At 44.7% G+C, this 27277-nt stretch overlaps 1 protein-coding gene across 2 annotated transcripts in view; it reads right to left on the bottom strand.

The window, feature by feature from the left end:
- The window catches only part of LOC120913405 (rho GTPase-activating protein 11A-like), a 54954-nt gene that overhangs the window by 4798 nt on the left and 22879 nt on the right, over positions 1-27277 (bottom strand). For both annotated transcript variants that reach the window (XM_040323295.1, XM_040323297.1), the window contains exons 5-13: positions 24802-25058; positions 20153-20316; positions 8946-9062; positions 8127-8201; positions 7960-8047; positions 7804-7871; positions 7575-7734; positions 6200-6308; positions 4797-4923 (exon numbers count right to left, since the gene is read on the bottom strand). In XM_040323295.1, the coding sequence (XP_040179229.1) occupies positions 4797-4923; positions 6200-6308; positions 7575-7734; positions 7804-7871; positions 7960-8047; positions 8127-8201; positions 8946-9062; positions 20153-20316; positions 24802-25058 (1165 nt within the window). The remainder of the gene's footprint in view (positions 1-4796; positions 4924-6199; positions 6309-7574; positions 7735-7803; positions 7872-7959; positions 8048-8126; positions 8202-8945; positions 9063-20152; positions 20317-24801; positions 25059-27277) is intronic.

Raw genomic sequence — 27277 nt, 5'->3', positions numbered from 1 at the left:
AAAAGTCTGTCGCCCTTAAGGGGCAGGTCCATCAGAGCTTTTTTGGAAGATTAGTCCGCCGACCAATTCTTTAACCAAAGTAGACGGCGTAACATTACCGCCTGAACTGAAGCTCTGGCCAGCAGAGGAATAGTGTCCAAGGCTGATTCACAAATGAATTTTTGGCCTTGTACTAGTTGGTCAGCTAGGGCTACCTCGTTTGATGAAGCTTGATGTGCTTGTAACCCATTGAGCAGCATCTTTGCCCATTCCGAGAGTGTCTGAGACACCAGGGCCCCCAACTCTGGTTGGGCGTACCGCTGAACCCACTACCGTGTACAGGTTGCGGGTGATCGCCTTAGCCTTCTCATCCGCAGGGTCTTTGAAGGCGGGAGCCCCCTCCACTGGTATGGTGGTTAGCTTGTTTAATCTGGACACAGGAGGGTCCACTATCAGGGGCGAGGTCCATCTTTTCAAGAAACTCTCTTCAAGATTTTTAGGGACTGGAAAAAAAAAAACCTTCTGTGGTTTATCCCACTCCTTGTATAAAAGTTTGTCTAATATAAGACACACAAGGAGACACTTTAGCAGTGTGGGTTGCCTTACGGAACCCAAAAGGGACCGGCGCGTCTGCTGCTTCTGCAGACTGCTCTATTTTTTGAGTATCTTGCACTGCGGTGATAAGGTCACTTACTAGAGCCCTATCGCCTTGGGTCAGAGGTCGTCCTCACTGTCTGGGCGATCTTGGTCCACATTGTCATACCTCAGAGTCAGGGTCATGAGCGCTAGCTGGACCCGGCTCCGCATCCGAGTTGTCTCCAGCAGATTGCGGGGGGAGGGGGCGCTTCCTAGCCCTCGTTCTCCCATGCGCTGCTTCCACCTTGGCAACAAAGGCAGCTAGGATTGCCGACATAGCGTCCACCGATACATTGGGTGCAGGGGCAAAAAATTGCCAGCTCAGGTTTCTCAGGGGAAAAAGATGTCCGTTTCTGACGCCATGCTGCCCACACGCCTGACACAGGGACTTCCAAACAAGGTACAATAACCCACCCTCCTAGCTGCAGCAGAGATGAGGGGTCCCCCCCCCCCAGAGGACTCACCACCCAGGAACCAGTAGTACGGTGCCGTTCTTAGCTGAGCTGCTTCTTGTCCGCTGAATACTAACAGATCTAGGGTCTGTCGGTCTGCTGTAATGGCTGCTATTTAATAAGGCTTCTGCTTTAATCAGCTCTTGTTTGCTAGTTAGAAGCGGGTCTTTGTCTGGCTCCTGATTTAAATCTGAAAATGGCCGCCACTCAGGCTCTAGAGGCCAACAGCGCTGAGGCCCCAAAAGCATGGCCACCAGTGTAATCTACATAGATAGGACCAGGCTACAAAAAAAATGGCCGGCGAACTGGAGCTAGAGGCCCTGACCTTGCGATAAGGCTGCAGGAAATGCTACCGTTAATATGTCATCCTTGGGGCGTACTGCGCAGGCCGCTGAGCGGCCGATAGACGCGGTACGGCCCTCCTGAGCGCCGAGCGTGTGTAACATCTCCGGAATCCTAGGCAAAATGGCCGCCGAGGTGGCCGCTAGAGGCAAAATTGCAATTTAACCCCAGGAAGTAACCATTACAGTGCGGCTACAAGAAAATGGCCGCCAGTGTATACAAACAATCCAGCATGGATCACAGGGAAAATGGTCACCGACAGCATGGAGCAGGACACACAGTAAGCAGAATCTATTATGCAGCTCTATACATTGTGCAAGTAAAGAAAGGCAGCATGGACACTAAACATGACCGCCGACAGTATAGGAGCAGGACACAAGTAAGCAATCTCTTTTGGCACTTATACACTATTTTAGTGAACGTAGTTGGTTCCCCCCAGGTGAAGCTCCCCAAAGAAAACCCCCACCCCAGCAGCTCAAGGAGCCTAGGGAGGAGGGGAGGGGAGAAGGCAATACAGAGCCCTTTACTCACCTCTCCAGGGATGCCCAGCTCTGTATTCTTGCTGAAGCAAGGTAGTAACTACTTACCCTTCCTGTGGGTTTTTGCTGGAAGCATCCTGTACAGTGCATCTACCGCATGGTAACAGAAGTGACTGTCGGCCAGGCTACTGCGACTAGGCCCTGCAGACCAGTCCTTATGCAAGCCCTGGAGCGTATAGCTCACCGGCCAACCGTAGAGCGACGAGCATGTCGTGGACGACCCAGCGCGTAGCTATGGTCAGCACACGCTCGATGGCCGAAACTGGGGGGACTACAAGGACCTGGGATCCAGCCTGTCACCCAGTCGGCAGTTGATCGAAGATCACAAGAACGATTAAAAACTTAAATAAGTAAAAAATCCAAAAATAAATTTGAACTAAAAGCCTCCAAGCCTATGGGCCTGAAGGGAGCCATGTCTTCTCCTTAACTAGGCAGAAAAAAACTGAACTGCTTGGTGCAGGCTGAGGGGATATAGCCAGTAGGACCGCCCACTGGGCGGGGCTGTTCAGCTTTGAAGTTGTTAACACTTTCTGCCTAGTCACTCCTAAAGGAAGGCTATTTCCCACTTTGTCAAGTTTAAGGCTGTGTCCATCCATGAACGAAAGAGAAAGTTTAACTTCTGCCTTATTGTTATTCTTGACAAGTACCTCTCTTGTGCTTAAACTGCTTACTCTGCATGCTGAGAGCTTCTCACAATGTGCTTCAGATGTAACAGAAAATCAGATGGAGCCTGCCCATATGTCCTTGCTGTAGGCTGCCCATCATCTAGGTTTTTCCTCCCCAGCCTTATTGTGCTTGGCCTGCCCCTTTCATTGAATGTCAGGTCTTCCAATAATGTAGGCTCCACATCACATCAAACAGCCTACTAAGGAATGTTAAAGCGGAAGCAAACCCATCCATTTAACCGTTTCAAATAAGTTACAATTATGGCAGGGAATGGAACCTTCCCATTGGTTGTGCTCTTAACCAAACTGTCAAACCATTCAATGGCTAGTGTCATAACTGATCACATTTGCAGCATCATGGAAGTTGTAGATGAAAAGGAGGCCAAGATGGCAGCTTCCTTGGCTGAAAACGATAGGAGGGTTTACTTTCACTTTAACACCTGCATTACTTCTCCCCCCCAAGAGTAGCCCACTGCTTGAATCAGAGCTGAACGATCTTGAGGAGTACTGAGGCAGAGTACTGCATGATTTTCAAGAAGCTATATACAGCAATCTGTTGGCCCCTTCCACCAGCCATGATCTGCCTGTATCTCATGTTATCTCTAACAAAGCAAAGGTTTTATTTTAAAATATCAGCCTTAAAAACGTTGAAAGGGGTTAATTAGCTGTCTGTTTCCCATTGAGAAGATTTCCCTTCACTTCCTGCCTTGAGACATAGGAAGTAAGAAGAAATCTTTTCAAAAGTGTTGGGAGTGTGACCATTGTACCCATTGAAAGATAATGATTCCATCCCTTTCCAGTGAATTTGTGGTTTCCAATAATTTCATGGCCTGGAAATATTATTTATAGATAGATAGATAGATAGATAGATAGATAGATAGATAGATAGATAGATAGATAGATAATGGAGACAGACTATATAAAAAGAGAGAAATAAGGCAAAAAGGGAGACAATGAAGAGACAGACAATGGAGAGAGCAAGCAAGACACAGATGGAGAGAGAGAGCGAGACAGGCAGGCAATAGAGAGAGCAAGAGACAGACTGAGTATTCACTGTGAAATTTGGCCACAAATTAAGATAAACTATAAATTAGGGTTGTCCCGATACCGAGCATTTGCTGAGTACTTGTACTCGGGCAAATGCTCCGATGCTTCACCCGATACTTGGACAGTCAGGGTGATCAGTGCGGTGGGGTAGTTACAAGCACTGATCACCGCTGACTGTCCTCGTATCCTCCTCCATTCTGCTGCTGTACCCCTCTGTGTCCCCCTCCATACTGCCATCTCCCTCCGTGCTGCCATCTCTTTTTCCATGCTCCTGCAGTGTGCCCCCATCCTTGCTGCTGCCGTGTGCCCCCTGTCCGTGCTGCTGCCGTGTGCCCCCATCCGTGCTGCTGCCGTGTGCCCCCATCCGTGCTGCTGCCGTCTTTTTCCGTGCTGCCGCCAAGTCCTGCCGCCGTGTCCCCCCTCCGTGCTGCCGCCATGTCCCCCCTCCGTTCTCCTCCTCCACCTGCTCGATCTGTCAGGATGGAGAGCGGCGGTAGGAGCCGGTAAATCCGGCTCCTACCTTTTTTCGAATGTACAGAGTCAGTGATCACTGACTGTCCATTCACATAACTGAAACATCGTAAACTATGTTTACAATGTTTCAGTTTATGAATGGAGAGGAGCCGCTGTCTTCTCTTTCATTTTCAGTGCTGCTGAGAAAGGCACTGGGGAACATGTGTCCCTAGTCCCATTTCTCTGTCTCAAAGGGGAGATGTCAGGGGTCTGTCAAGACCCCTGCTATCTCACCAAAGCCACCCAACAGGGCTAATAAAAAAAAAAAAAAAAAAGGAATTGCAATAAATAATAAAAAAATGAATTGTAAAAAATAAAAAAAACACACTGACACTGTCCATTTCCCCCCACCCCCTTAAAAAAAGGAAAGCATTGTAAAAAAAAAAACTACTGACACATGTGCCACTGTCACATGAGATTTAAAAAAAGTATCGGTAATCGGCGAGTACTTGATAAAAAGTATTGGTACTTGTACTCGGTCCTAAAAAAGTGGTATCGGGACAACCCTACTATAAATGCCTATATTGCTCACCTGTTATCAGAAATTGGAATGTTTTCCACAGGCTAAAAATTAGGGATCCCTATATTTTCAAACTAGTTAATGAAAACTCTGGGTAACCTACCACTGCTTGAAGTTTTCAGACCCACTCGAAAATCTCTCCCATTGAAGAAAGGTCCATCCAGAGCATCTGCAACCATCTTCTTCATCAAATTCCACCCACTCTGCTCCAGGGTTTTACATTCTGAAGTCTGAATAAGAAATGGAAGTGGAGAAGCCACCAATGATGAAGTAAGGAATAGGAAGATATTTTATGCTACCGAAACTCCCTTCAGGACCAATACACACAAATGTGTCCAGTTTGTTTCTATCCTGCAAGAGGTTCCATCCACACCCCGAAGAAGGGGACCGTTTGAACCCCTCAAAACACATTGTGGGAGATTTACAAAAACTGGTGCACACAGAATCTGGTTACTATGCACAGCTATATCAATCCGCTTCCAACGTCAGCTTGTTCAATTACATTTTGACAATAAAAACTAGAAGCTGACTGGTCACAATGCACAGCTGCATCAGATTCTGTGTGCCAAAGTTTAAGTAAATCTCCCCCATTGGCACTTTCATTCCTGCATATCAGTCAATTTAAAGCATTTAACTCCAGAAAAAAAATGGATCCTGCTCCTTTAAGGCATGTTATATGACAGTGCTTGTCCTGTGTCATTTTGCCCCCTCTGTAACACCCAAAAAAAACACAAAAAAAAAAAAACACTTTACTGATCCTGCCAATTTCTCCCACCCTCTGTAAACTGACTACGGTGTAACATGGCTGCTGAGACCAGACACCGTGGTCAGATTACAAGCCTCTGTCATCAGCAGCCTGCTCTCTGCTCCTGTCTCCCCCTCCCCTGTGTCTGTGTCTGAGCCACCCCTCCCCCTCCTGCTGCTCTCATAACACTAACCTGTATACACCATCAGCACTGCCTCCTATTGCAGTGTTGTCCTCTGAATGATTTATAGATATAAATGCCTCATTTAAGAGCCGAGATTGCGATCACATGACCAGCCAGCTCTATCCTCTTCTTCTCCTCCTTCCCTCCAGACTGACATCAGCAGGCAAATCTCAGCCCCGCCCGCTGCATCTCAAGAGGAGAAAAGGAGAGAGCTGGCCAGTCATGTGATCGCAATCTCTGCAGTGAAATAAGGTATTTGGAGCATTTATTTTTATAAATCATACAAAGAGGCATACTACAATATGAGGCAGTGCTGATGGTTTATACAGGTTAGAGTGGCTTGACAACCATTTTAAGATTGAGGACGGCTGATGGCCAACACTCCTTGGAGAGTTGGTTTTAAAATGGAATCCTTTTCCTATAATCTAACCTACATTCCAATCTCCTGTACATACTGTCTTATATGTCTTTAGTACAAGTTTAAACACAACAAACAAAAAAGGAAAAGTTCTAATTACAGTTGACAGCAGCTAGTGGAAACAATAACCCTCCCAAACAAACTATAGCATTAGCTCACCGGCTGTGGCCGTTTGGTTGTTCGTGCCCGATAAAAGAGTCTCAGTGAATTGCGACCCTTCTCCTTTCTGTCCAATTGAGCAGGAGAAATCGAGAGCTGGCCTGACTGCCTTTTGTGAGAAGAGGATGGAGAAAACAGAAGCAACAGAAGGCAATGAGCAAAGGCAAGAGTATTCTAGTAAAGAAACACTGCAAGTGTGCTAAAATTACAATGTTTACTCACTTTACTTGAAACTTATTTTCATAAAATGCAGTGCAACCTAGAGCAGCGGTCATCATCCAATGGCCCGTGGACCACAAGAAAATGTTGGCGGTCCTCAGGGGTTCTGCCGCAAGTCAACAGCCCAATGTTGTTTCCAGTGTTGATCTCAATGAGGGGGGGGGGGGCAGAGAGTCAGAGCATTGTGTGTATAAGACAGCAGTGTGATCCAGGGAGAAGGGGGCAGAGAGCCATAGCTTTGTGTGTATATAAGGCATGTAAAATTCATGTTGTGGTCCACGGGATTCCAAATTGTGAGTTTAGTGGTCCGTGAGGTCCGAAAGGTTGGCGACCACTGGCCTAGAGTCATCAGGCTTCTCAAAGGGTTTTCTAAGTGAGACTTGCACCTGCTTCTCGCATGTTTCAGGGTAATGCAACCTTCCTTTCTTGCCTCAGTGTGCATGTGTGGGCAAGGCTTCAGTGGGCTTAGAGAGGAGAGGGTTTAGGCACAAGAAGAACTTCCAGGATAGACTGACTGAGTGCAAAATATTCATTGTGTTCCCCTTATTCACACCATAGCTAATGTTTTAAAGACTTGGTAGGGAATAGTAAGAAAAACACTTAAGGCTCTTTCACACATGCGGAGTAAGAAAAACACTTAAGGCTCTTTCACACATGCGGACCGTATGTCAGTTTTTCATCCATCCATTTTAGGTTTAAAAAACAGACATGCATGTATCCCTATGGGATTGCAGATGTCAGTGGATCCGCTGACATCCGATCTCATCGGTCTCCGCTACACTCAGTTTCTGCAGTCGGAGGAAAATCCTATTTTTCAATCCGTCATCGCATCGGATGAACACAGAGGGTCCGTGTTCATCCGATCCTCCCATAGAGGAGAGCGGCGATCTGACAGGGCGGTCCCTGCACAGTGCAGAGACCGTCCTGTCATCTGCCGACTCAGAGGGGTTTAAAAGAGCGATCCCCACTGAGCAAGCGGGTGTTAAAAAAATGGATCCTCGTGTGAAAGGGCCCTTACCCTTACCTAGAAGAGTCATAGTGCCATAGTGAAAGGCATAAAAACAACAGATCCAACTTTTCCAATACTTCTAACAGTAGCATGGTCACAAATATCCTGCAGTTTAGCCTTGAGATTTAAACCTCCATCTAGAATTACCTTTTTATGCGTTTGCTGTTTCTTCGCTTATTTCTGCCTTTTTGTCCACGAGAGGATGAATCGGGATTTGGTGGAACAGCAGGGGATTCTGAATTAAGGTCCAAAAAGTTGCAAGGACTCACCAAGAAGTCAGAAAACACCTCTTCACCTCCTGCGTCGTCTGAAAAGCAAGTCACAAGAGTTAAAATGACAGCTAGAGACCAGTACCGTTAAACTTTCTGATAACTACCTGGCAATGGAGACTGGGATGTGCTTGGTTCTTCATCGTTCAGATATTCTTCGGCAATTATTGATTTGCTAAAACAATAATTAAACATGTTCATGTTTCTCCATGCTTGAGAAACCCTAAGCAACATGGAGCAGAAACTAGCAAAATTGCGGTTACCGTTTCTTGGGTGTACAAAGTTCTCCACAACCAGAATCCTCGGATGCTTTACGCTTGGTTTTGCTCCTTTGTGGCAATTCTATTTCATCTAACAAATTCAGAAGCTGGTCAGTAGCTAAATCTTGAGGTCAAGACGACTCAGCTAAAATGACAAATCATTCTCTTACCCAATGCTCGATCTGTACTAAAGCTTGAGGGACCTAGGCCAGACTTCAGTTTGTTTAAAGCGTCATTAACTATTCCTAAAAAATAAATAAATAATGGAACAAATTTAAAATTATAATTTTGAATCATTGCTACTTGAAGTAAAGATGGCAACAAAAAAAATGGTGGTAACAAGGTATTCAGTGGATGTCAGAATTATACTAGGGAGCCGGGGAAGAAATATTACATGGGTAGCCAAGTCACTCCAAAGGACAGTGAGGTCCATTGCTACTTGTTCAGGAGCCAGTCAGTCAAGACATTGCAGAGGCAATAGCATACTAGCTCATTATGAATTACTTACCTGAGATTGAAGCCCCGGAAGCGACTTTTGTTCCTCACTTCCGCCATTGATACCCAAATTACTTCTGGGTATCGCGGGTCCGGAAGTTTAAGTGATAGTAAACTCTGTTCTACCACTTGTACCTACAGGTAAGCCTATAGTAAGGCTTACATGTAGGTAATGTGAATATCTCCTAAACTTGAACTGTTTAGGAGATATTCAGAATGCATGCAGTCAGTGACTTTACCTACTTTACCTAAAGGTCTGGCATACAGTGCCAAAACTTCAGAGCCCTATCCGTAAAAGGCAACCCCCGCATGCATGCACAGGAGTGACGTCATCGCACCCCTGGCCACTCATGTAGCCAGAGGCCACAAACCCAGAAGGAAGACCAAGGGAATATGGATGCCCTCTCAGCGTTGCATACTAGCCTATTATGACACTGTTTTTGTTTTTGTCAATTGCAGTTTACTACCGCTTTAAAAACTGTGGTCATCAATACCGCTCATACTGCGCCTGCGTCTCCTGCGAAGACCTTCGAGGTACTGGCTGACCGAGTCCTCCTCACCCACATCACAGGGAAGAGAGGTTTTCTCCAAAATAAAGGAAGGAACCTGCCCTGCCAAGAGAAAGAGACTCATGTAGAAACAGTCATGAAAGGGGAGAGATTTAGGTCTGCTTTGAGCCGTTATGGAAAAGGAAAATATTAAAATTATAGGTATACATCACTGGTGCCAGTGTTACTGCATTTGATCTTAAAAGGATATATTTTTAAAACAAACATGTTCTACTTACCCGCTCTGTGCAAAAGCCCTGAAAGCCCCGTCCCCCGCCGGGACGCTTGGCTTCTCTTTGCAGTGTTGTGACGAGTATTGAAATAATGCGCTGGAAGCTTCTTGGATGCAGCAATAGCTTTGCTTTTATGGAGGATTAGCAATGCATGTCTTACAGCATGAGAAACATGAAACAGGAACTAACCACAAACAAGTGCACTGAACTTAGATAGACAATACATCCTGTAATTACATTATATCAGATACACACCATAATAACACAGCGCCACCTGCTGCATAGATAGGTATAATGCATACAGCATTGTCAGTTTATTAGCAGCCATGCTGTTCTTTCCAACACTCAATGCACCCCTGCATCCGAGGGGCTTGCTCCCAAGCTGGGCTGTGCGAGTCTATTGACACACACAGCTCAGCCCAGCCCCACCCCTCTCTCATAGCATTTGATTGACAGCAGCCAATGGCTCTCACATCTGTCTCTGAGCCTGAGAGAGGGGAGACAAAGAACCAGCATTGCTGCAGGTGGGCACAGTGCTGTATCGATCCTGGACTCCAGTAAGTGTTTAGGAAGGGGGGGGGTGTGTGAGGAACAACTAGTGGATATTTTTTTAACCTTAAATTCAGGTAATGTATTAAGATAAAAAAAGCTTCTGGCCTTAGAACCAAGAAAAAAATTATCCCTTGCATCTGGGTTACCCCCAACTGTGAGGGGCAAGTGCTTGCATAGGTCTAGGGAACCAGGAAACGCAATATAAGTTACCTGATCTATTCCCCCGGCAGCCAACGCTCTCTTATACTCCCCTACGCTCTGGCAGTGGACTGTCTCAACCAATCCAGGGCTATAGGCTCTGCATTGGACTTCCTGATGACGATGTCGGTAAACTTGCAAACAGTGGAGCATAGGTGAGAAGAGACTGTGGGGACCAGTCCTACAGCATGATGGGAGCCTGTGGGAATAGACGACCAGGTAAGTAAAAATGCTTTTTATGGCCCCCAAGACCTAAGCATGAGCACTTTCAGTACAGGAACAGCCCCACTCAAGGCCTTTTGTCTTTTCCCTGGTGTTCAGCTTTAACCACCTGATCTCCAGAAGAAGATTTACCCCCTTCATGACCAGGCCATTTTTTGCGATACAGAACAATTGCGGGGTTGTGCAACTCTGTACCCTAACAAAATGTATGTCCTTTTCTTGATCATACATCACGGAACATAGAGCCTTAATTACTTAATGGGTTATGTAGTCACCACAGGTGATTGGACACTGGCAAACCCAATTAAAATTGAGTCCTCCCCTATATAACCCCTCCCAAATGGAGAGTACCTCAGTACCTTTTGCCAGTGTTAAGGTGGTTGAAAATGCTCTTTTGATGTTCTGGCTGTGGAGACCTAGGAGCTATAACCGGATCCATTCCTCGGGCTGATATCAAAGGCCTAAGATGGTTGGTACCGAGGCCTCGTGCAAGAAGAAACAAGGTTTACCTGTAATGTCTCTCTGCGGAGGTCTGGGATCCAGACTTTGGTGTACCAAGACATATTTGGCATGAAAAGTTTCTGGCAGAGTCTTCTACAGGTCCAGGTATGAGGTTTTCTCTAATAAAACCCTTGGTAAAACTGAAGGTTGGCACAACTTGCCCGCCGTGATGGGTGAAAGCTGGAACTACTTTTAGTAGCTTCCCTGCGGCGTGGATCAGGTAAGAAGATAATTTTTATTTATGTATTATCTTCTTTGTAGGATGTCTTTCCTGGTTCTCACCACTGGAGGGAGTAAGTGCAAACCTGGTGTTTTCTTACATAGCCTTCCAGAATAACATGCTCAGTGAAGTCGGTCAAATACAACACCACTCAACTCCTTCCGCTGCAGGCTCTGCCATGATACGCATACAGGGGTCCACAAGTTGCCCCCCAGTAATCTCTCCCCCCCCCTCTTCCTTGTCTCCTGGGCGCCGCCATGACAGCGACGTGCGCGTACGACGGGAGCATGTTGTTCTGTCAGTAGAGACACATGGATGGGGGAGAGCCAAAAGTGGTTGCTAGTGCCCGTGCGCAATGCAGGACACCTGTGTGCAGGCACCAAGAGGCTCGTTCAAGAGCCCAGCACGCCAAAGCCTTCTGTAAGCGGCATGGACACATAGCTGTGGGCTGTAAGCATCCCTGTGGATTGAACCAGGCAAACCAAAAACTCCTACTCGGCATCAGGTTGTGCAGTGAGCTGATATTTTGTGTATTGTAAGACTATATCACAGCAGCGGTTGCATTTATATTTGTGGATAGTACCTTTGCTTTGCAGTAAAAAGGGTAAAAGAGGCACCAGAAAATCCCAGCATACGGCTAAGGATTCTGAGCTTGCATGCAGTTTACCATCCCCCTCTGTCAGCCCGATAGCAGCCTCACAGGATGAGCCCCTGTCTGGTTTTGCAGCTTCTCCCATGGCAGCTCCTGTATACGTCACTGAGGACACTTTAAAAGTTGCCTTGGATGGCCTGGAAGGAAGAATTGCTAATATTGTCACAACCTCCTTGAAACATAGCAGAAAACGGGGTAGATCCCCTTCACCTGCTTTGGCTCTCATCAGATGAGATTCAGGCCTATGGTTTAGAAAAGAAGATCCTTCCTTTTCAGGTGAAAGCACACTTGACTAGAGCAGTAGGTGTTACATAAGCAGTGCATCACCAAGCCTCCATGGCTCAGATCTGTAAGGCTCTAATTCTACCAGGTAGATGTGTGAGCTTACAAGGATGCCGCCTTCGGGCGTAGTGCAGGCAGCCGTATAGATCCTCTGGCTCGATGGCAGTCTTATTCTGATCTGTGTCTCCCTCCCCTCAAATTTTAGCATTGCTATGGGACATCCCATTAAGTGATTAAAGGATCACTAAAGGAATTTTTTTTTTTTTTAGCTAAATAGCTTCCTTTACCTTACTGCAGTACTGGTTTCATGTCCTTATTGTTCGTTTTTGCTTTGAAGTGGCTGTAATTCTGCTGTGATCTCCACACTTCCTGCTTGTCTTTTTCCTTATAACTATCGTACTGGGAGCTTTGCACTGTACGTCTAAGCTGTCATTACTGTGTGTCTAAAACTTAACAGAACCAGATTCATTTTAAAAACAAAACACTGCCCTGGATTTGTTTGTTTTTGTTTTGTGTGTCTCTCTAGTTCACAGGAACATGAAAACAGTTTGAAAGTGAAACTAACCTGCAGGCACATTATATGATTGATTTTTTATCTATTTGTAATCATTTTTAAAAGGAATCAGTTAACTTTTATGTCTCTATACCCTGTAAACAGTCATTTCAGCAAAAAAAAAAATTTCCTTTAGTGACCCTTTAAGGCTCTGTGTCCCGTGATGTATGATCAAGAAAATAGTATTTCTTAATAGAGCTTACCTGTAAAATCCTTTTCTTGGGAATACATCACGGGACACAGAGCTCCCACACCTCTTTGGCGTTAAATGTGGAACACTTATTGCTTTGCTACAAAACTGACGTACTCTCTATTTGGGAGGGGTTATATAGGGGAGGAACTCAATTTTAATTGGGTTTGCCAGTGTCCAATCACCTGTTCTGACTACATAACCCATTAAGTAATTATAGCTCTGTGTCCCGTGATGTATTCCCAAGAAAAGGATTTTACAGGTAAGCTGTAATAAAAAAAATCTTATTTTTTTCTCCACAAATAGAGATTTATTTTGGTGGCATTTCATCACCTCTGTAGTTCTTAAGGTTTTGCGCTATAAACAAAAAAAACTGACAATTTCAAAACAAAAATATATTTTTTTACTTTCTACTATAAAACATATACAAAAAAATTATTTTTTTTTATAAATGTATTCTCATATTTTTCATAAAACAAATCCCAATAAACATATATCGATTTGTTTGCGCAAAAGTTAGAGCGTCTACAAACTATCGGATAGAGAATATATATATTTATTATTATTTTTATTTTTTTACTAGTAATCCTGGCGATCAGCGACATATCGGGACTACGATATTGCAGCGAACAGTCGAGACACTGACACTTTTTTGGGACCAGTGACACTAATACAGTGTGCTAAAAAAAATGCACTGTCACTGTACTGACACTGGCCGGAAAGGGCCAACATCAGGGCCAATCAAAGGGTTAAATGTGTGCCTGACCAGTGCTTTACTACTGTGGGGGAGGTTGCTTGTACTAGGCGAAGGCATGGATCGGAGAGCTGCCTTGCCAAGGTATATTTACAGTATACGATTGGCAAGTGGTTAACATTAGGAATGCTAAGCAGAAGGGGCCAGATTCACGAAGAATCGCGGCGGCGTAACTTATCCTAGATAAGTTACACCGCCGGAGGCCGCGGGCGTAGGTTTTCATCGCAAGTGCTTGGTGAATCGGGCACTTGCGATGAAAACCTTCGCCCGCGGCCTCCGGCGCAAGGCGGGCCAATTCAAATGGGCGTGTGCCATTTAAATTAGGCGCGCTCCCGTGCCAAACCTACTGCGCATGCTCCACTTCCTAACTCCCACCGTGCTTTGCGCGCCGTGACATCATTTTTTTGAAAGACGACGCGCGTAGCGTACTTCCGTATTCCCGGACGGCTTACGCAAACGAGGTTGATTTTTAAATTTCAACGCGGGAACGACGGCCATACTTTAGACAGCAATGACTAAAGTTAAGGCACCAAAAAAAAAGTGTAACTTAGCAAAGGGAAACTATACTAGCGGCGACGTAGCGAACGCGAAAAACCGTTGTGGATCGGCTGTAACTCCTAATTTGCATACCCGACGCTGGTTTACGACGCAAACTCCCCCCAGCGGCGGCCGCGGTACTGCATCCCAAGATCCGACAGTGTAAAACTATTACACCTGTCGGATCTTAGGGAGATCTATGCGTAACTGATTCTATGAATCAGTCGTATAGGTAGAAACAGAGATACGACGGCGTATCAGGAGAAACACCGTCGTATCCCTTTTGTGAATCTGGCCCAAGGCTTTTATTGCAAGACATATTATGTTTCTGGAAAAATAAGAAGGTTGCGCTAACTATATAACGGTAGCACAAGAAGTGCATAAACCCAAAATGACAAATGATGAATGTGAATAAATAAACCATTGAATGCATAAAATAATGGATGAAGTGAAAAAATATTAATACCACAAATAAACCTAAAAAGTGTATATAACACAGACACAGTGAGCCAATCAGTACACTTCTGCATAAAAATCATTTTTAACAATTTATAACACCCGTGCATAAAGTCTCTAATCAATTCTTCCATATAATAAAGAATATTTTCTTTTCTTTGGTCATGATATATGATATATGCTTATTGGGATTTTTTTATGAATAATATGTAGCAGAATACATTTATGAACAAATTAGATTTTTTTTCTATTTTTTTTATTGGATATGTTTTATAGAAGAAAGAAAAAAAATATTTTTGTTTTGAAATTGTCAGTCTTTTTTGTTTAAAGCGCAAAACCTTAAGAACTGCAGAGGTGATGAAATGCCACCAAAATAAATCTCTATTTGTGGAGAAAGAAAAATTAGATTTTTTAATAAAGCTTACCTGTAAAATCCTTTTCTTGGGAATATATCATGGGACACATAGCTATAATTACTTAATGGGTTATGTAGTCCCCACAGGTGATTGGACACTGGCAAACCCAATTAAAATTGATTTCCTCCCCTATATAACCCCTCCAAAATAGAGAGTACCTCAGTTTTGTAGAAAAGCAATACGTGTTCCACGTTAACGCCAAAGAGGTGTGGGAGCTCTGTGTCCCGTGATGTATTCCCAAGAAAAGGATTTTACATTTGTGAATGGTCAGCGGTCTTCTGGGACACACAGGTCCCAGAAGCCAGCTGAGGGGCTCGCCGTACGAAAAGGTAATTCCTGCATGGCGGAACGGATGGATCAAAAGTACAGGTTGTACTTCATAAAAAGGTAATCTAGAAAAAAAAATGTTTTTACTATACAAAAATGAGGGGTGGAGACGTGGTCTTTCGTTTAAGACCACCTCTCAAAAGTGGGTAGAACTCCGCTTTAAATAGCGTTAGTGGTGCTCAGATGCAGTGAAAATCTGCTTTAGGTCATCCTTAGCCAGCCTATAACGATGGCCAAAGATACCAAAACTGGATGAAGCCCCAGCAGAGATGTCCCCGATGGACATTGCTTCTCTGAAGGGGAAGTACTGCGGCTCGATTAGCCAGCATTAGTCTTCCAAGAGACATGCTCCTAGTAGAAAGCTGGAGAATGTGGAAAGCAGGCTCCTCTAAGCTTTCCTAGCATTATCTGCGAATACTGACAGCAACCCCACATCTGTTTTCCTATAGGCCTTTCCTGTTGAGCTTTACAATAAAACAGCATTAGAGGACACAGGAGGGAACAGAACATCGGCTTCTGTTCTATCAACTCAAAATTCATTATAGAACACACATATATAACATTTTCTAATTGCAGTGCAGCACAGACTGCACCTGTTTAATGGCTTATACAACCCACAAAGATTGCTGAAATCAAAAAAGGTTCATACAGTAGATCTATTTTTTTTTTAAATGGATATATTAGTTTATTTCAATAAAGTGGAAGAAAAGCCCAATTTTATATTTTCTTAAAAATGTTCCTCCCCTATATATAAATAAATAAATAGAAGATTTCAAATACTTAGCTGCTGCAGGGGAGAGGAGGGAGAGCTGGGCTATGGGTGTTGTCTTGACTTCTGAAATTCCCAGCCATTGCCGAGTCAGGGCCAGACTGGGGGGGGGGGGGGGGGTACCCATCTACCGGGTTTACAGATGTAGCAGGTACTTCTCCAGACTGATCTAATCTATTAGGAGACAGCGGTCTGCTGCAGCAGTGTGGGTTTTTTCACTCCCCTTTCTGTCTTTATACACAGACACTCAGTACTGCTTGTTTGAAAACTCCCTATTGGAGGTTGTCTGTAAACTCCCTATTGGAAGAGCCCGAGCCAATCAGGAGACAGCAGCAAAGGATTGTGGGGAGGAGATAAAAAGCCAGAGGAACTAGGCCAGAGCCTCTTTTTGCCTGCACCCCATCAGGAGAGCACCAAGCCATGATTAAGCACTGATCGCAGTGTGAAACGTGTAGGCTGGTATCTCCATTTTTTTGCTGTACTTTGTAGTGCATTTGCCATCTGTTTTAAAATAAAGACAACCTAAGGTTTTTTTTGGAAGTGCGGCTGTCCATTCTTCTAGCCTCTACATCCTGCACTATGTGTGTGTGGAATCGCGGCCTACCAAGGGACACACAGCCTGCAACTCCAGCCCAGAGGAACAGATTGTTCATGCGGCTCCAGCCCAGAGGAACAGACTGTCCATGCTAAAGGAGGACACCCTGCAACAGCTCAAGGACTGAATGCCACTGTGACACAACTGCATCTAAGATCGATCAATCGCTCAGGAGAGGACCGCTGACTGTGATCAGGATTTGGTGAGGGGGCTTTGCCCAGGAACCTTTAATGCTTTTCATAGAATACCACATCCAAATATTGTCCTCAGAGCTCCTACATTGCCAGTGAAGATAATAAAACGCAAAGCTTTGCCTCCAGGACACTACCACGGTTGCTCTTAAAAGGGGACACACCACAGGTATTGAGATAATTTCACTGGGTGTCGTAGGCTGGCCTTTAGCCACAGCATCCCACACACACACACACACAACAAAAGTTATTGGGGAATCTATTTAATCTGTACACATTGTTACCTATTGCTTTCGTTGTTTGCATAGTGTTCCTGACTGTTTTCTTTAAACTGTTTCAACCAGGTCCTGGCCTGGGTACTTACACAGGTCCTGGCTGACTAATGTTAACCTGAATTTTACTTTTCTTCAAGTAAACTACAAGAAGAACTGTGTTGTGTATTCCTGCTGAGTTATTCCATTAATCACATTGCTGGGTGCGCCAGGAGGGGCTGGGACAGTTCATTGGGGTCGAAAGGCAGAGTAATGGACTAAACAAATAAAAGCAGCTCCCTCTGGGGTTTGCTACACAGTTTGCATGTGGGGCAAGCTGTTCCCTTCTCATTACATGCATGCCCTGCCTTTTTTTGCAGATCTGGCACTATCCAGTCAGTGCAAGGAGACCAGCGGAGACAGAGAACACCCAATAAGAAGGTCCTAGGTCATCACTATGAACTTTAAGATCCATATGAAACCCAGCATGCAGATCTGGACACTGAGACAAGCAGGATGGTAGGTAGGAGTTGGATTCCAGCAGAAGGCGGCGATTGGGAATGCACATCATGAAGACCGAGGAGGGGGGCAGTATGGCATATTTGCCCCTGGGCACTGGATGACCTGGTCTCAGCACTGTGTTGAGCACTCCCAGGCTTGGGGGTTTCGGGGGTGTGCGGAAGCCCTTTTGAAATAAAGAATATGCGCAAGCACCATGAGATTCAACTACACTCTGCTCCCAACTCTGTACAGCTTCAGCCCTTACTTCCCAGGTGACAATAGAAAGACATGCACTGTACCAAGAATGAGATCAGTGGAGGATCTGCTCATTCTCCTGCAAACTGTATGGTGAATACACCTGCTGCAATCCTCTGACTGAAAAGCATGTGCGAGTTTGATTTCCTTTTCTACTGACAAAAGTGTAGCGTTACCCCCCACAAGGGCTAGTTTTGTGCCCCAGGTTCTTTTCCAGCAGCTTTCACACTTCTGCACAGAGTCTAGGGGTTGCCTTTCTTAAAGTTTATTGCAAGTTAACTTGGATACTCCTGTAGCGCCCTGCTCCCAAATGACTGGGCGCTGTGTTAAATTTAGTGGGTGTCTGAGCCGATAATGTGGCTCAGACTGCGATTTATACTAAATTAGCCTCTGTCCTGGCAGTGGCTGTGCCCAATAGCATTTTCCCACTGTTGCCTGTAGGTGACGATACCCCCACAGGTCAGTGTTTGAACACGGGCAAGCCATAGATCATTGAGTATCTTTCCTCGAGAGCAGCCCAGTGCCGCGCTGTGCATGCCGGTAAGGGATACTTAAGGGGCAGACGCCATATTTTGGGGTCCTTCGCCTCATGGCCCTCCTGGCACCAGGTATGTGTTGCGTGATTTTTAGTCCCGGTACCACATTGGCCCGAGGCTGCATCTCTATCACTAGGCCCAGTTATGCTGACTGGGGCCTACAAGTCAAGAGGGATCTCAAGCTGTCCATCTAAGAGAAGGAAGCTACACTCAAAAGGAGGGAACCAGGGGAGGAGACCAAGCGGAAGGCTTATGTCTCGGGATAGGCCTGGTGACCTTATTAAGGAGGGATCCACAAATCAACCTGTTTCTACAGTTCGCGGAGTTGGCTTAAAGGCTCTTTAACCACTTAAGCCCCGGACCTTTAGGCAGCTAAATGCCAAGGCCAGGTTTTGCGATTCGGCACTGCGTCGCTTTAACAGACAATTGCACGGTCGTGCGACGTGGCTCCCAAACAAAATTGCCGTCCTTTTTTCCCCACAAATAGAGCTTTCTTTTGGTGGTATTTGATCACCTCTGCGGTTTTTATTTTTTGCGCTATAAACCAAAATAGAGCGACAATTATGAAAAAAAATTCTATATTTTTTACTTTTTGCTATAATAAATATCCCCCAAAAACATATATATATAAAAAAAAAAAATGTTCCTCTCAGTTTAGGCCGGTACGTATTCTTCTACCTATTTTTGTTAAAAAAAAAATTGCAATAAGCGTTTTATCGATTGGTTTGTGCAAAATTTATAGCGTTTACAAAGTAGGGGATAGTTTTATTATTATTTTTTTTACTACCAATGGTGGCAATCAGCGATTTTTTTCGTGACTGCGACATTATGGCGGACACTTCGGACAATTTTGACACATTTTTGGGACCATTGTCATTTTCACAGCAAAAAATGCATTTAAATTGCATTGTTTATTGTGAAAATGACAGTTGCAGTTTGGGAGTTAACCACAGGGGGCGCTGAAGGAGTTAGGGTTCACCTAGTGTGTGTTTACAACTGTAAGTTGTAACAGTGAAGCATGGGGAAGCCGTGTTTACATACGGCTCTCCCCGTTCTTCAGCTCTGGGGAGCGATCGCGAGGGGGCGGCTAGAAACGAATAGCCGCGCCCTCGTCCCGGATCGCTGCATGTACCGGGGGGGGGGTCCCAATCGGACCCCCGACCCGCGGAAACGTACATATACATGTGGCGGTCGGCAACCGGGTAAGAGTGAATTTCATATGCAACTATATAGATCAGACCAAAATGAGGGACATGGCTCCAAATCAGGGACAGTCCCTCAAAATCTCGCTATATATATATATATATATATATATATATATATATATATATATATATATATATATATATATATATATATATATATATATATATATATATATATATATATATATGTTTTTGGGGGATATTATAGCAAAAAGTAAAAAATATTGCATTTTTTTCAAAATTGTCGCTCTATTTTTGTTTATAGCGCAAAAAATAAAAACCGCAGAGGTGATCAAATACCACCAAAAGAAAGCTATATTTGTGGGGAAAAAAATGACGCCAATTTTGTTTGGGAGCCACGTCGCACGACCGCGCAATTGTCTGTTAAAGCGACGCAGTGCCGAATCGCAAAACCTGGCTTGGGCATTTAACTGCCTAAAGGTCCGGGACTTAACCGGTTAATCTTTCAACAAAAAGTGTTTCCCAGTGCTAAACATATCAAATAATTTGTAGATTGCTGCATTTGTAAATTTCAAAAGCCAATATATAAGGAATAGTAGTGGTAAATTATAAAAAAATAAAACTAAAACTAAACTTTTCGGGGGGGTTAATTCTCCTTTAAGGGGGTGTGGCAGGGGGCGTGACGTTTTCCTACATACTTTTGCTAGTAGGTGTCCCTCATTCCCATCTCAAAGATTTGGGAGGTATGTGCACCACCCTGGGCATCAGCAGCTGCCTTCATGTAAACAGCCTTTACCTATATCCTGGGATCGTTCGATGAGACTTTGAATGGCAGACGCCTGAAGTTGCAGCTGTTTCTCAGTGGCAAGTGTCAGCTTTTCTCCCAAGTTGCTGCTAGAGAACAGACTGGGAGCTAAAACTACAGCCAGGTTCCCAGAGTCCATCCTGTTCTCATCACACCTGTCAGAACAAAAAGAGAAGAAGCAACAAGATCAGACCAATTTACATTCCATACAAGCGAGGGGTTAAAAGTAACATCTACTGAATCAACAAACGGGGTCCTGTAATGGGAGCCTCTACATTACAACATGGAGCACTGCAACACTTACATTTTCATGGGTCAATGCCTATCATGATAAGCTGACCAGAAAAAAAAACAACAGACTTTTGTTCTAAATCTTTCATTAAGAAAGTTATTTTTAAATTTCCTAATCACCAGTGGTGTCAAAACGACGTACGATTTTGACCACAGTGACAAACAAAATTCGAAGGAGCAGGGTGGATTTTTTTTTTTTTTTAACAAATTTCTTACAGAGTATGTGGTTTTCGTTTGGGAAATTACATTAGTTTCAAAATTGAGGCTCGGTTCACACTGGTGCGATGCGGGAAACCCTGCGAATCCAGTGCGTCTTCCTGTACCGCACCTGAATCGTCGGCGGTCCCCACTGCCCTCTGCAAACGGCTACGGGCGTCAATACAAAATTAAAGTGGATGTAAACCCTCTATACACCCAGTGAAGTGAACAGCCTCAGATGATACACAGGGATGAAACCAATCTCCCCACATAAGTTTTACATGTATATCTGCTGTCTTCACATTTATATACCGTTTAGAATGTTCAGATTGTGTTAGGAAATTTTCTCTTCCTGTTCAACACAGGAGTGTGATGTCTGGGCATACAGCCAAGATAGCTAACATTGATTGGAGGAAAGGCACACAACCCCCTCTCACCTTAGGCTCTCAGGTGTTTTGTAACAGGACCAGCTCCCTGCTAATCTATTTATAGTAACCTCCCCCGATAGAAGACTCAGGCTGCTTTTACCTGATGTGTCTGAGAATTTGTCAGCTGTTCTAATGCTGATAACAGAGGAATGGTTCAGGAGAAAGCTACGGAACTCAGCTCTTTGAAATTAGATAACAAAATACTGCAGATATATGTGCCCAGCTCAAATTTCATGAATTGCGTTTACATCCACTTTAATGACACCCCCAGATCGGTTCACAGATTGCAGTGCGAACTGTCAATTCGGACATGAACACCCACGTGATCGGATTCAGAAGAGGATCGGTGTCTGCAATAAGACATTACAGCTGGCTCTCCTGCACAGCAGGTGCCCTGGCCCCCCTTTTAAACTGATGGTGCCCAGGGTCAGTACAGGAGGGCTGGCTGTACTGCCTTATCAGCTAGCATGTGTGTATTGTGGTGCTCTGCAGTACACTGTAGATGTGTGTTGGGATGCAAGTTGTGGGGAGGTGCAGTGTGGTGTGGCGGCACTAAACACTCAAGAGTCCAGTTGCAGAAAAAGAAATTGTATTAGTGTTACAGATCACAACAAACTAGGAAGGCACCTGACTGGGAACACACAGGAAGTAACAGCAATGTGTAGCGGAGCAGCTCTCGGATGTGCCGGCAGCATCTGTCTTGAGGGGCGGAATGCAGCCTGGCTGGTGCGTGCCCAAAATGTGGAGGTTTCCAGGAAGGGTGACCTGTCCCTATTCTTTCCCTACTCATCTGGAACCTCTCCCTACCGCTATTCACTGTCCCTGACAGACAGGTGAACTGTCCTTACAGTACCCACACACAAAATGTGCACCAAGACCAACAACCAGGGTCTTAAATAGACTCTGCCTGGCTCAAGATGGCCACCAGAATCACATGGGGCAGGAGCATCCAAACAGATAGCTTCCCCATTGACTCAGGAAACCATAGAGGAACAATGTTCCCTTTGACTTCCTCTCCCTCTGCAATGCTGCTGCGGTAGAGCGCCACCTGCAGTGGAGAAAGTAGACTGCCCCTGACTACAAACTGACAACAAAATGGCAATGCATCACAACACAGTTATACCTTGTGTTGCCATTATACGTGGAGTGATGTGAACAACTCATAAAAGATGTCGTCCTCAAGCACCACTAGCAAGTGTCATTTCCCAGGTCTCATCTCACAAACCAAATAATAAATGGTCTACTTTAAGCTGCATATAGATAGATCAAAATTAAACCGGTTCAGCAGGGATTAGTCGAATTTCGATCCATCTATGGCCATTCATGTCGGAAAATGTCAGCTGACTGCAGCCACTGATCAGCGAGTCCCCACTGTCGGAATACAATGGCACAGCATTGAGGATTCCTCCATCCACCTCATTTGTGTGGATGGGGCAATCTATTTTTTTTTTCTTTCCGATCAGCCCCCCCCCCCCCCTGGATAGATACAGGAAAGATTGCATTTGGAAACTACTGCATTAGACACAAGATTGTCCTAAAAATCAGAGGAAATACTAAAAGCGGTAATAAACCTCAAACCATATTGCAGCTTACCAATCATTAGATGTGGTGGCTGCATTTGTTTTTTTAGGGTTTTTTCCCACCTCAGTTTTCACCTGGTGATCTGGCCAGTAACACACCTTCTGCGTTAGTCTACATTCAGAACCTGAGCATAGCGTCTGAGAATTTTTTCAACGTTTCTTATGCACAACTTTGGTGCGACTTGTGGGTTTTTACAGCGTTTGAGCTTCGGCGTTTTTTTATTAGCCAATAGAAAAAAAAAACTATCATCTGTTGCTAGTCATTTCAGCTTTAACCACTTAAGGACCTATTCACGCCGATATACGTCGGCAGAATGGCACGGCTGGGCACGTACATGCACGCGACCCGGTCTGAAGCTCCGTGGCCGCGGGACTCGCGGACCCGATCGCTGCTGGAGTCCCGCGATCGCCCCCCGGAGCTGAAGAACGGGGAGAGCTGTATGTAAAAAACACAGCTTCCCCGTTCTTCACTGTGGCGGCGTCATCGATCGTGTGATCCCTTTTATAGGGATACACAATCGATGACGTCACACCTACAGCCACACCCCCCTACAGTTAGAAACACAAATTAGGTCATACATAACCCCTTGTGGTTAACTCTCAAACTGCAATCGTCATTTTCACTATAAACAATGCATTTTAAATGCATTTTTTTTGCTCTGAAAATTACAATGGTCCCAAAAATGTGTCAAAATTGTCCAAAGTGTCCGCCATAATGTTGCAGTCACGAAAAAAATCGCTGATCGCCGCCATTAGTAGTAAAAAAAAAATGTATTACTAAAAATGCAATAAAAACGATCCCCTTTTTTGTAAACGCTATAAATTTTGCGCAAACCCTAATATTTTTAGGGCAGATTAGAAAAAAATATTGATTTTTTTTCAAAATTGACGCTCTATTTTTGTTTATAGCGCAAAAACTAGAATTGTCGTCTGGGGGTGGGAGAGGGGGTGTTAGATGTACTGGCAGATTTGGATACAGTAACAAATTAAAAGCAAAGTCCACCTCACACTTTTAAGGCAGGAGCAGCAATTTTTTTTTGCTTTTGGGATAAAGGTTTTACATAAATAAAAGCATATCTTGGTTAAACCAATTACCACCGATAGAGGTGCTTACATAAATGAATAAAAGCTGACCATTGTAAGCACCTGTCAGTGGTAAACAGTAAGGATGAGCTCCGGCGTGTTCGCATAGTACACGTGCAGAGTCCGCCAGGAAGTCTGCACGGCGCTGCGCTAATCACAGGCAGGGAGACATTGTCCCGGTGCTTGGCTGCAGAGATCGGGAAATGTCTCCCTGGCTGTGATTAGCGCAGTGCCGCGCACACTTCCTGGCGGCCTCTGCACACGTACTATGCGAACACGCCAGAGCTCATCCTTAAACAGTTTGTCCTAAACCGCTACAGCTGCAGGACAGCTTTCTCTGTTGAAAAACAGTCATACTTGTTGGATCAGCAGGTGAAAAGAAAAAAGAAAGCCTAAAAAGAAAACAAATGCAGCTATCACATCTAAGAACTGTTAAGCTACAAATATAATAAACATTTGCTTTTGGGTTTAATTTTGCTTTAATTTTTTATGATTGGCAGCTCCATCTAGTGGCCATAGTGTTGTATTTTCCTGATTCACTCTGCTTTATGAATAAAATAACATTCTACCTGCAGAGAAAATAGCCCAACATTCGATTTTGTCCCCCCATTTGCAATTTAACAGCAGTGGAAAAAGTTCTCCAGTTTTTAAAACTACACCCCATAGTTTTCTCAAATTAAAATCTTGCTGCCTGGAGTTGGGTCTTAACAGCAGTGGAATTTGGTGGAGAAGTTCAGTGTATCGAATGCCGCACGTTTCAGCAACCGATGGCTCACATTTGAGAAATGCGGATTCTAAGAGGAGTTTACATTGCAGTCCCGCATGACGAAAGCTACATAGACAAAATCTGATCCATATAATTAAAAAAATACTGGATTCTGCATATCAGACCCTTTAGTTTTCACAAATGCACAATAAATCAACATATGCCCATTTCTTTTTCTTTTTTTTTAATTTAGCATTTCAAATAAAACACATTTTGTGATATCAGCAGTCAGTTCAACAAATGTCAAGATTGGGGGGCCACCTTGTGGCCGTTTGGTATTACTACAGCGATTACCTGGAGGCTACATTTTGGAGGAAGGTACAGAAGTACCTCAAGGTCTCCCCATGGACAGGCGGCAGCAGACAAGTCACCATGGTTGTGGCGGCGCCCCTCTCCTCTTCACACAGGGCTTGCTGAATCTGGCACAGGGGGTCTTGTAGCTCTGGGGTGAGAAGCGGATGTGGAAGCTCCCGGAAAAACTGTTTCAGCAGAGCAGCTACATCACTGGGATGGGCAGAAGACAGAGCGTTCTCCCCAGATTCTAGCTGTGCCTACAACAAGAAGTTTTTATTTATTAATATCTGAAATGCTGGAATAAGCCACAATGCTTTGTGAAGAACTATTACTCATTTAAAATCAGTCCCTATCTCAGAAGAGCTTACCATCTAATATCACAACCACAATAATGCAGGAACTGAGATGACCATTTGGGTGTTTGGTCTGCGGCTTGAAACCAAAGTACATAGAAGCAGCCAGAACAAATAGTGCGATTCCAAAAAAAAAACTTCACACTTACATCAAATTTGCATGACAAGTCGCAACCCATTCTTTTTAAAGGCACCCGTTTGCGACTTAACCACTTGCTTACTAGGCAGATATACCCCCTCCTGCCCAGGTGAAATTTCAGCTTGTGGCACTGCGTCGATTTAACTGACAATTGCGCGGTCGTGCGACGTGGCTCCCAAACAAAATGGACGTCCTTTTTTCCCCACAAATAGAGCTTTGTTTTGGTAGTATTTGATCACCTCTTCGTTTATTTTTTGCGCTACAAACAAAAAAAGAAGAAGAGCAGCGACAATTTTGAAAAAAAATTCAATATTTTTTACTTGTTGCTATAATAAATATTCCAATTTTTTTTCCTTAGTCTAGGGCAATACGTATTATTCGACATATTTTTGGTAAAAAAAAAAAAAAGTCGCAATAAGCGACTGGTTTGTGCAAAAGTTATAGCGCCTACAAAATAGGGGACAGAATTATTATTTTTTATTATTTTTTTTTTTTTTTTACTAGTAATGGCGGCAATCTGCGATTTTTATTGGGACTGCGACATTATGGCGGACACATCGGACACTTTTGACACCATTCATTTATACTGCGATCAGTGCTATAAATATGCACTAATTACTGTATAAATGTGACTGGCAGGGAAGGGGTTAACACTAGGGGGTGAGGAAGGGGTTAAATGTGTACCCTGCATAGGGTTTCTAATTGTGGGGGAAGGGGACTGACTGGGGAAGGTGACCAATCTGTGTCCCTATGTACAAGGGACACAGATCGATCTCCTCTCTCCCTGACAGGACGTGGATCTGTGTGTTTACACACACAGATCCACGTCCTTGTCTGTGTAACCGCCGATCGCGGCCGCCAGGCACGCGCATCGGCATCTCAGTGATGCGTCGGGCACTCGGGCGCCCCCCAGTGGCTGGAGGCCGTGTATAGATAGCCTCCCGGCAATTGGCATCCACACTGCGGCCGTATATAGTCGTACGGCTGGCAGGAAGTGGTTAAAGTTGCCGCGACTTTGAAAAGGTGTCTGCACTATTTTGGTGTGACTTAATGCGATTTTGGTCGGAATTTCCGACAACAAATGTTTTATAGCATGCTTTCAAAATTTTCAGCATATGACTTTCTTTACTTCGCTGCTATGGTCTCTAGCCCCAGATCTTTTGTAGACCTAGCAACGCTCCTGCACATCAATAGAGAATAAGCACATATGATGTAGGCATGCAGATTATCAACCAGGGTTTCTCCAGAGGGCACTAGGGGTTCCTTGGGGTTTAGGTTCTCCGCCACTTGGTAAAGCCAGTAGCATGGAACCAAGGATATTTTAGCCGTCTGCAAGGGCGGCATCATAGCCACGACTGTAAGGAGGGCAATCCATCTCCCCGCTGCCCCCCCAATGTAAAGAAGACAATTTTACCCACTGGCCTCCAATGGAAGGGGACATTTTCCTAATGACTCCCGATAGACTAGTTTTACCAGCAGTGGCAGCTAATGCTCCATTTTCTGGGGGGGGCTGCAAACAAACCCCTGCCGCCAGGTCCGCACTTACCCCATCCAGGTCGTGGGCAGCTTACCTGGCTTCTCCTGCCAGCCAAACTGGTCTAAAGACCCGCTTCCTGTCCCGATTGGCTGGGAGGAGAAGCCAGAAGACAATAGCGAATATTGATTCACTAATGTCACAACTGGGTGGGCTCGGGCGCAGTGCTCTGCTCCCAGAGCCCAACCTTTTTGAAGCCAATTAGAGCCTCGGGCTCCAATAATGTGCTGAAAAAAAAAAAATAATAAATAAAAGCACACAACCCTCATAGAAAGCTATGCATCTGGCACCCCGCATGGAGACTAGGGGGCGGCGGCGCCCCTGCATCCCTTATGGACCAACCGTCGCTGCTTACCAGGGGTTCCCTGACACTTGTAAATTATTTCAAAAGGTTCCTCTGGAGTAAACTGGTTGAGAAAGCCTGGTTAAAACCCTAGAAGACGACTTCAG

This window comes from Rana temporaria, chromosome 9 (assembly GCF_905171775.1).
Source record: "Rana temporaria chromosome 9, aRanTem1.1, whole genome shotgun sequence".
NCBI classification, from domain to species: Eukaryota; Metazoa; Chordata; class Amphibia; order Anura; family Ranidae; genus Rana; species Rana temporaria.
This window is presented reverse-complemented; position numbering and strand designations above follow the sequence as displayed.